Below are 10,466 nucleotides of genomic sequence, written 5' to 3' on the forward strand. Positions count from 1 at the left end.
TCCCATTACATTTGGCTGTAATACACTGCCTGGGTCTTTGATTGCTGCTGGACTAATGAATTATTGAAATCCGTGTCTTGCCAGAATCTTACATTATAGTAAAATAATTGCTGATATTCCTGAAAAGGTCATTGATAAGTTTTTTTTTTAAAGCCTTTTCTCTCTGCTCCAATCCTCTCCCCGGTGTAGAATGCTTTGGGTTACCACTGTGACCGGAGTCTGCTCTCTTCCTTGGTGAGCTGGATCGTGGCTGGCAACATCACTCCTTCCTTCGTGGAGGGCTTGGCCACGCCCACTCAGGTAGGAAACCCTCGGGAGCATTTGTTACCTCAGTGAACTTTAATATCGTTATCATCCTTGCTGGTACATTATTACTAGCCTACCATAACTAGCATTGACGTAGCACTCACTAGGAGAGTACGTCTTCCTCTCATCCTCACAGTAGCCTCTGCTGAGTTTCACTGTTGCTGTTTCTGTTTCATAGAGGGGTTAACTGAGGTTTGATGGCATTCGTGGCTGGCTCAGGTTCAGACAGCTCGAGACCAGACCGGTCTGCCTGACTGCACAGCCTGGCCAGCCGCATGGCAGAGTGGTTAAGAGTGGACACTGGAGCCAGAGGATGCTGCCATTTGCTGGTGCTGTGCCGTGGGCAGCTTGCTTACCTCTCTGTCCTCAGTTTCCTCAACTGTCAAAAGGAAGTAATGATTGCACCAACATGCAAAGCATTAGAACAGTGCTTAGCATGAATAGGTGTTTGCTGTTATTATTGCTGTCATCATTATCACCAGCACATTATTTTCATCATTATTACCACCTCTTAGACTTCGTGTTGAATTACGCCTGTTTCATCACTTAAGCCAGTAGTAACATCCTTCACCTCCTATCAGTCTTACCTCCTGCTTATACTTCTTGAGATCTAGCTGAAGCCAACTCCTTGCTGTTACCTGCTCACGTCTTTGCCTTAGCCTAGCTCCGTGGTCGGCAAACTGCAGCTTGCGAGCCACATGCAGCTCTTTGGCCCCTTGAGTGTGGCTCTTCCTAAGTCTTATGAGTACCCTAATTAAGTTAATAACAATGTACCTACCTATATAGTTTAAGTTTTAAAAATTTGGCTCTCAAAAGAAATTTCAGTCGTTGTACTGTTGATATTTGGCTCTGTTGACCAATGAGTTTGCCGACCACTGGCCTAACTGATTGTTTCACTAGGCAAGCCTTTTCCTCCAGTCTCTACGTAGAGCCTCCTCTGAACATGCCCTCCTTCCTCTGGCTTCCCATAGCACAGTATTCCTGACTCAGTAGTCACCGCTACTCACTTCCGCATTTGGTTACTTACATATTAGTCTTGTCTCCTGTTAGAAGGAAAACTTCTTTAAAAAAATATTTTCATTGATTTCAGAGAGAGGAAGGGAGAGGGAGAAAGAGATAGAAACACCAATGATGAGAAAGAATCATCAGTCAATCAACTGCCTCCTGCACACCCCTTATCGGGGATGGAGTCTGCAACCTGGGCATGTGCCCTGACCAGGAATCGAACTGTGACCTCCTTGTTCATGGGTCTATGCTCAATCACTGAGCCACAGCGGCTGGGCTAGATGGAAAATTTCTTAAGAGCAGAGCTTGTGTCTACCTCTCTTTCCTGTCTTCCATGCATATAGAAACTGCCTGCTAAATATTTTTGAGCAAACAAACATCCTGACATTTTTAAGTGAACTGTTTTATCTGAATTTATATCTGTGATAAGAGTATAGATAGGTATGAAAACTGTTAATTTTAGAAACCCTAAATATTTGTTGATTGAGATCTATGATAGAAAAGATAGTTTGTGGATTATCAGGATGTATTTTGTTTGCCAAGTGAGCTGCTGATTGCTCTGTTGTTACCTGTTGTCATCGTAGGTGTGGTTTGCATGGACCGTCCTGAACATGGAGTCCATCTTTGAAGAAGATTCTCAGCTCAGAAGAGTTGTTGAAGGGGAACTGGTTATAAACCCTTCTTTCACTCCTGACCAAGCTTTGAAGGTGCAAATACCAGTTCTGCATTTGAGTGGGAGAGGTGGTTTATGCTTTGATGCTGATGGATTCACCTGTAGCTTTTGAACACCTATGTTTTCGTTTGTTGTGAATGTTTGGAAAGCACATAACTAGACCAATGTAGAAAATGTTATACTTGAAGTGTGTGCGTCTTTTCCAGGGTGCATTGCACATTGAGAGTCACACTGATTATTGAAGGCCGTGCTCATTGCATGTGAAGGAGATCACCAGTGTTTTAAAGCAATTTCCAGTGTGTCCCATGTGCATCAGAATCTCCTGGAGATTCTTGGACTCCCAACTTCTGAAATTCTGAGTTTGGAGTAGGACCAGGAATTTATTTTTAAAAACTCCCTAGCTGATCCTCAGGCTCACTAAAGTATGAGAAAGACTGGAACAAAGCTTTAGAACTAACTAAGTGCCTTCTCTTTTAGGGTCCCCAGGCGTGTCAGACTTGTGGCCAGCAGGCCGCATGCCTCATTTAAATGCCAGCTGAAAGTTTGACATGCTTGGACTATTGATTTTGCTTTGGAGTTTTAGAGCCTATCAAACAATTTATCACTCTTGAAAGCCCTTTTAAAAATCTAATTTTCAAGAGATTGATAAAGTTTGACAGTAAACTTTACTTTTGGTTTTCATCTACTTTTTTTTTTTTAATAAACGTTTGGTGTTTTATTTTTATTTATTATTATTCACTAGAGGCCTGGTGCACGACATTCGTGCACTCGGGGGGGAGGGGTCCCTCAGTCCAGCTTGCGCCCTCTCGCAGTCTGGGACCCTCATTCCTTACCACCTGCCTGTAGCAGAGGTGGGAGAGGCTCCACCACCGCTGCTGCACTCGCCAGCTGTGAGCCTGCTTCTGGACGAGTGGCGCTTCCCCTGTGGGAGTGCACTGACCACCAAGGGGAAGCTCCTGCATTGAGCATCTGCCCCCTGGTGGTCAGTGCACATCATAGCGACGGGTTGTTCCGCAGTTTGGTCAATTTGCATGTTAGGGTTTTATTATATAGGATTTAAAAATATATTTTTATTGCAGATAAGAAGGGAGAGGGAGGGAGAGAGAAACATCAGTGATGAGAGAGAATCATTGATCAGCCTGCCTCCTACACAATCCGCCCCCCCCCTCCCCGCTGGGGATAGAGACCACAACCAGGCATGTGCCCTTGACCAGACTCGAACCCGGGACCCTTCAGTCCATAGGCCGGCGCTCTGTCCACTGAGCCAAACCTGCCAGGGCCATCTCCTACTTTCTTGCACTGTAGTGTTTTATATGCAAAGACATAAAGGCGTGTCAAGGCATGGACATGAGGTTAGGGTGACAGTTGAGACCCTTTTCAATTCTAGGGTCTGTGAAATGTTTTGACAGAAGAAAAGCTACCCCTTATCTCCTGATAACAAGGAGGTTAAAGTGTTAGCTAGTGGGTTGGAGAAGTAAGTTCTGGATCATTTAGAAAGAGCAAACTTTGCACTTGTGTTCATTTCATGGCTGCTCATAGCTCCGCCTCTTCTGTAGAAAGCGCAGGCCCAGCTGAAGCTCCCCCTCGTCCCGTCGCTGCAGAGGCTGCTGGTCTATCGCTGGGCCCACCAGGCTCTGGTCACTCCATCTGATCACCCTCTTCTGCCGCTCATCTGGCAGAAGTTCTTCCTGCTGTACCTGCACCGCCCAGGACCGCAATACGGGTAGGTAGCCAGCACCGTCGTCTGTTTCTGTGAATCCTTCCCACCTTAGCACTGTTCTGCTGCGCTGAGTTCTCACACTGAGGCGGGTGAGTTAGAATCTCAGCTAGGAGTCTCCCTCCCTTCCTGCTTCACAACTGTTCAGGGTATCTTGTGGCAGCTCTCTCTTTACCATCTCCCATACCCAACATGGGGAAGACAGCACCCTGGAACCTCTGGAAATGCAAAGGGAGAGAAATTGCCCCAAATAGGCTGCTTGTGACTGTCATGGGGCTCGTTGGAGGAGATCTGTGATGAATCAAGCAGGTGTGGACAAAGGCCAAGCTGTGTCTGGCAGCCTTTGGGCTGGGCCTGGGGGCGTCCAACATTGCCACTGGATATGAAGGGACTGACCAGCTGGAAACTGCCCACTGTTACTGACCATTGATCTTTAGCTCCAATTCAATTCCTAGCTCATCTTTCACTACCTTAACTCACTCCCTCGAAACATAAATGTTAATTCTTTGAAATGTCTGTTTTCTACCAGATTGCAAGTTCTTCAAGAGCAGAGACTATTTTTAAAATATATATATTTTTATTGATTTCAGAGAGGAAGGGAGAGGAAGAGAGAGATAGAAACATCAATGAAAGAGAATCATTGATTGGCTGCCTCCTGCATGCGCCCCCCCCCCCCCACTGGGGGTCGAGCCCGTAACCAGGGCATATGCCATTGACCAGAATCGAACCTGGAACCCTTCAGTTCGCAGGCTGATGCTCTGTCCACTGAGCCAAACCAGCTAGGGCAAGGAGAGACTATTTTTAATCTCTTCCGTACCAGTCTAAGTGGTGATAATATCTTGAATTTGCATAGCATGTCATTTTTAAAAAAACTTTTCATATATACCATTTTGTTGGAGCCTCATAATAACTGTTATGGTAGAACTAGTATGTATTAATTTAACGCAGTATATATACAGCTACAGTAAATTGACTTATTATTGTGATTTTGTGGTCACATAGGAGGTACATCGTGTATTGATCTTGTTGTGATCCATGCTTGTATTTCTTAAGGCTACCCATAGATGGTTGTATTGGAAGAAGATTTTTCCAAAGCCCTGCACATACTAATCTGTTGAAAGAAATGAAGAGGCGCCTGACCGAGGTAGCTGATTTCCACCACGCAGCGAGCAAGGCCCTCCGTGTTCCAGCAGAGGGCAGTGAAGGGCCACCCGAGAGCCCGGCTGGCACCCCTGCTTACCTGACTTCACCGGAGCTGCACACGGAGCTAGTGAGGTAACACGTGGCTGTTTAGCCATTTGCGTGTTGTTGGCAGCGCAGTACTGTGCTGGGGCAGTTACTCGTTCTTAACTACTGGATGTTACTCTCTTGTTAGATTCACTAGGGAAGGCAGCTTTGACTATAGGTTTATGTCTTGTAATGTTTCTCTTCTTATATTTCTTGTGGGAAATGAATCAGCAGTTTGTGAGTACCTGGAGTCTTTCATCTGGAGTGAAAGATCTTAAACCAGAGGCTTATGTCATTTTTTTAATGTAAAAACAGAAATAAACCTAAACAGTTGGCTGTGGCAGGTGAACAACAGGTGAAGCCTGCTTGGTAGTTTTGTAAAAGAAATAAATGAGCATGGCAGAGCTCTGTAAGTGAGAGGTCAAAGTCTCTTAGGGGATTTCAGGACCCACCTGGGGTGGGATCTAGTAATCTCCCAAAACTGCTTCTAAAATCGGCACAATATTGGCATCCCCAAAAGGTTAAGAACTTTGAAATAAGTTTGGGTCCCTATCCCATTTTCCTTCACCTTTCATTTATTTTTTAAATTTATTTTAAAAATATGTTTTTATTGATTTCAGAGAGGAAAGGAGAAGGATAGAGAGATAGAAACATCAATGATGAGAGAGAATCATTGATTGGCTGCCTCTTGCACGTCCCCTACTGGGGATCGAGCCCACAACCTGGGCATGTGCCCTTGACCACAGTCAAACCTGGGACCCTTCAATCTGCAGGCCGACACTCTATCCACTTAACCAAACTAGCTAGGGCCCTTCACCTTTCATTTATAAGTTTGCTGTAAACCAGATTTTAGTCTTATAAGTAAGACATTAAAAATGGTTCTTTATGTTAGTCCTGGGAACAAAATGTCTTGGTGTGGACGCCCTGTGCTTGGAGCCAGCAATGAGACTTGGCCTGGACATCAGAGCCCTAGGGCTGTCTCAGCCCCCAGATGATTTCTCCCTGTTTTACTTGCTCGAGGGAAAACTGATTGTTAACCAGGCTTAACCAGTGGGAAGACTTTATCTTTGAACATTTAGATCAGCGAAGAAAGTCTCTGCTGTTCCCTCTGCCTCTCTTAAATCCCCCTTCCTTTGTCGTGTTGGTAAAGTGTCCATCTAATCCAGTGGTTCTCAACTTGTGGGTTGCGACCCTTTGGGGGTTGAATAACCCTTTCACAGAAGTCGCCTAAGACCATCGGAAAACACATAAATAATTACATATTGTTTTGTGATTAATCACTATGCTTTCATTATGTTCGATTTGTAACAATGAAAATACATCCTGCATATCACATACTTACATTACGACTCATAACAGTAGCAAAATTACAGTTATGAAGTAGCAACGAAAATAATTTTATGGTTGGGGGTCACCACAACATGAAGACCCCCATTAAAGGGTCGCGGCATTAGGAAGGTTGAGAACCACTGCTCTAATCGAATCAGAGGCTGGAAGAGAGAGCCATACCAGCCTCTCCCCTGCAAGAGCTCAAACCCCAGTCTCGGCTCTCTTCCTCCACAGACCACCCCAGAGATAAAGGAGGTAATTTTCCACTTCATCGAGCAAAGCCAAGTCATGCCACCTCCGCCCAGTTCCTCACCCAGTCACTGGTGTGCTGGAGACTACTCTGGTACCTTTTGCTGCAAACAGCTGCTTAAAGTACCAGTGATTGTAGCTAAATGGACTGTGTTCCTTATTAAAACAAAAAATAAAAACAGAGGAAACATCATTAAAATTTATAAAATGTTTTTACTGGAAAGTTCAGATTGTTTTTCTTTCTCTTTATATCTTGGCTTTGTTTTATTTCTTCTTAATGGGTCTAGGACAGTGATGGCGAACCTATGACACGCGTGTCAGAGGTGACACGCGAACTCATTTTTTTGGTTGATTTTTCTTTGTTAAATGGCATTTAAATATATAAAATAAATATCAAAAATATAAATATTTGTTTTACTATGGTTGCAAATATAAAAAAATTTCTGTATGTGACATGGCACCAGAGTTAAGTTAGGGTTTTTCAAAATGCTGACACGCCGAGCTCAAAAGGTTCGCCATCACTGGTCTAGGTAGGATCACACATGCTGTGGGTTCTATCTGTGACTCCTGTGGCAGGAGATGCCATTGAGCCTACTGCTGGCAGGTGCTGCCAGTGCGTAAGTTGAAAATGGCTTTTACTGTTTCTCAGGAAGACAGGAGGTGTATGTATTTGGATGTTGTTTAAACTTTTCAAAGCACTAAGGCTCATTGACTGGGTTGCTCGGGAAAGAGCAGCTCCAAATTCATTCCTAGGTTTGTGATAAAATCACCTCTCCAGGTTTTTTTCTGTTTACTGTATTTAATAATGGAATTCCCAGAGTCCTTTCTTCACACCTTGTCTTTTAGCAATTATTGCATTATATTTTATTTGTCTGTAACCTGTTTCTCCCCAGCTGGCTCATGAGCTTTATGGGAGAGTGATGGTTGTTGGGAACATTTTCTGTATCATGTGCTTTCTTTACTTTTATGTTGTGGTGCCATTGTTTCTAGAGATGTAAGAAACTTCATCTGTGTGCACATCTTTTTATATTTTATATAATTATGTTCTTTTAGGCTCTTCAACGTATATATACTATGGCTAGAAGATGAGAATTTTCAAAAAGGAGACACCTATATCCCTACTCTACCAAAGCATTATGACACTCACAGGCTAGCCAAAGTGATGCAGAATCAGCAGGTGAGACTATGGCTGTGTCTCTTTTAGCATCTCTGATTGTACTTTGAATTGGTCACATTCATAATTGAAGGGTAAAACCACTTATAGATATGGAAATCACTTGCTCGAATGGTCATTGTTTTTGTGGATTTTGTCAGTATACTAGTGATTGTTGTATTAAAGGGATAGTCCCTCTTGAATTTCCAGCCCCACCATGACCTCACCTGAATGCCTGAAACTCAGTCTAGGACTTTCTACCATCTCATAAACATAGCCTTCCTCGAACTGCTTGTATACTTTCTTAATTTAAATTGTTGGAAGCCGAACACTTTTAGCTGTCATCTCCACTCCCATAAAAAGCACCGTGTGAGAATTTGTTAGGATTCATACATTATATATGAAGTTACGCGGACTAGATGGGAGGTCACCTGTATGCGGCTTTGGAGATGACTCGCAGGTGTCACAATTTTGGTTGCCCTTCTGGAAGTACTCAGTTCTAGTCTTTACATATTCTAAGCTGTTCTCTCCCTAGAACCCAGAGATGTCTGTGGTCCTTTTTCAGGCCAAAACTTGTAAGTTTTCTCTTACCTTCTGTGTGTGTGTGTGTGTGTGTGTGTGTGTGTGTGTGTGTATACACATTTCTCCTATTCCAGTTTCATTTTTCTAGGTGCTGAACTGTAGTGGGCATTGACCTTGACACTGGGATGGGATTTAGGAACCTCTAAGACTTGAGAGACTTTAATTTGGATTTTTAAACTTATCTGCTTCCATATTATATGTAGCATTTCATTTCTAGTAGATGTCTTTGATTTCTTTCCTTCTTCCTTTTTCTCTTTCTTTCCTTCCTTCATTTTTCTTCTTTCCTTTTCTTTCTTCCATGAGTATTTAGTGGTTTTAAGGTGTCAGATATCAAATGCCAAATATACAAAAAGGGACCTGGCACCGTCCCTGCCTTCAAGGAGCTTACTGTCAAATGAGGGACTAAACAATGATTACATCTGGTGAGAAAGCTTGTGGGAGTAGAACGTACAGGGTGCTGTGGGGACACAGGAGCAGCACCCAGTTAAGACTGGGGCAGGAGTGGTGATCTTTCAGTTGAGACCTGAAATAGGGAAAATAAATGTGATCTTAGTGTCGTGAAATCCTGAGTGAGGTTCCATACCCATTTCTTCTTTACATGCCACACACCAAGGCCTTATCCAAGGTTTTACACATGTAGGTACTTGGTATTGTAAAAAATTAATCATAGCTCTTTTGGTTCTTTGATATTTATCTTGGCTCTCCAGCATCTACTGAGTTAATTGCTTTGTTTTTCTTAAGTCTACTTGCCTTTTGCTTTTATAGCTCCTATTTTAAAAAATATATTTTTATTGAGAGGGAGATAGAAATATCAATGATAAGAGAGAATCATTGATCAGCTGCCTCCTGCATGCCCTCTGCTGGGGATTGAGCCCATAAACCAGGCATGTGCCCTTGACTGGAATCGAACCCGGGACCCTTCAGTCTGCAGGCCGATGCTCTAGCCACTGAGCCAAACCAGCTAGGACTATAGTTCCTATTTTTTATCTGTAATCCAAGTTCTGGGTTTTTCTGTTCTTTTGTGTTTTTTGAGGCATCTCTACTTAATCCATCACTGATTCTCAGGAATCTTCTCTAATTGTTGGCCTCTGTCAGCAGTTACTTAGCACAGAGGCAGAGAAGGTAACAGTGGCCCCACTTAAAGGAGATGTTTATGTGTATGCACAGCAGGAAGGCCTGGCATGGCCCCTTGAACAGTCGGGTGCGTTTAGGAACCATCCTGTGATCAGGATGACTTGGAAGTTCCTTCTCTGAGTCTGGAGTGCCTTGTGCCATGGTTAGTTTGGAAATAATGACTTAGGATTTAATGGCAGTGTGCTAATTTGAAGCCAGGGACATTTTTAGGCTCAGAAGGATCCTTTAGACCACTTAAAATCAGAAAAAAAAGGGAATTATGGTGCACAAAACCATAGTCTATAACTGATCATCTACTATTACTATTTGAAGTAGTTTTTAGTGGTCAGTGATGGTTGATTCTTTTTTCTCATTAAAGTGAGTCCACCATTCTAATTTGTAGTGATCCCCAAAGTGAAGTACATAGAGACATACAAGAATGTGCAAGACAAAAAAGAATATGCAAGACAGCTCACTGGAGTGTGGGAAAAGAATGCTGGAAGTTCTATTTTTTCTAATTTTTTTATTTCATCTTTTACTATGAAAAGATTCAATTGTACAGGAAATAGAATGTATACTAATAATAGCCTAGGGCTGTCACGACCTAAAAGACCAGACGGACGACCAGTCACCAGGAAGTGTATGGAGCACCTCTCGGTCCCTCCCCCGCAGCCCATAGGCTCCTATCACAGCAAGGCTGGCAGCAGGCGGGCAGGTGGGCAGGGCGGTCGGGGGGTGAGCGGGGTGAGGAAGGCATCGCAGCTGTGGATCAGGCCCAGATAGAGGCTCGGAGAGAGAGGCAGGGCCTGATCAGCAGCTGTTGTGGCTGCTGGTGAGGCTCAGAGAGAGAGAGAGGCAGGGCCTGCTCTGCAGCCACTGCAGAGGATTTCCCAGAAGAGCCAATGGCTGCCTAGAAGGCAGAGCTTTTGATGCTGACTGGCATAGAAACCGAACGGACAGAACCAAGTCTAGGTGAACTCTGAGGAGCCAATGGCTGCCTAGGAGGCAGAGCTTTTGACGCTGACTGCCATAGGAGCCAACCAGTCAGAACCTAATCTGGGTGAACTGCGAAGGCAGAACCTAAGGTGGGGGCTGAGGCAGGGTTTTAAGAG

At 43.8% G+C, this 10,466-nt stretch overlaps 1 protein-coding gene across 1 annotated transcript in view; it reads left to right on the top strand.

Moving 5' to 3' along the window:
- Positions 1-189: 189 nt before the first annotated feature.
- Positions 190-10,466, top strand: part of LOC102751720 (ectopic P granules protein 5 homolog) — a gene marked incomplete at its 5' end in the record, with an annotated part of 47,359 nt that continues 37,082 nt past the window's right edge. Inside the window, 5 exon segments of the mRNA XM_015565555.1 lie at positions 190-300; positions 1,896-2,018; positions 3,541-3,707; positions 4,755-4,976; positions 7,560-7,683. Of these exon segments, the coding sequence (XP_015421041.1) occupies positions 190-300; positions 1,896-2,018; positions 3,541-3,707; positions 4,755-4,976; positions 7,560-7,683 (747 nt within the window).

This window comes from Myotis davidii, unplaced genomic scaffold, assembly GCF_000327345.1.
Source record: "Myotis davidii unplaced genomic scaffold, ASM32734v1 scaffold259, whole genome shotgun sequence".
NCBI classification, from domain to species: Eukaryota; Metazoa; Chordata; class Mammalia; order Chiroptera; family Vespertilionidae; genus Myotis; species Myotis davidii.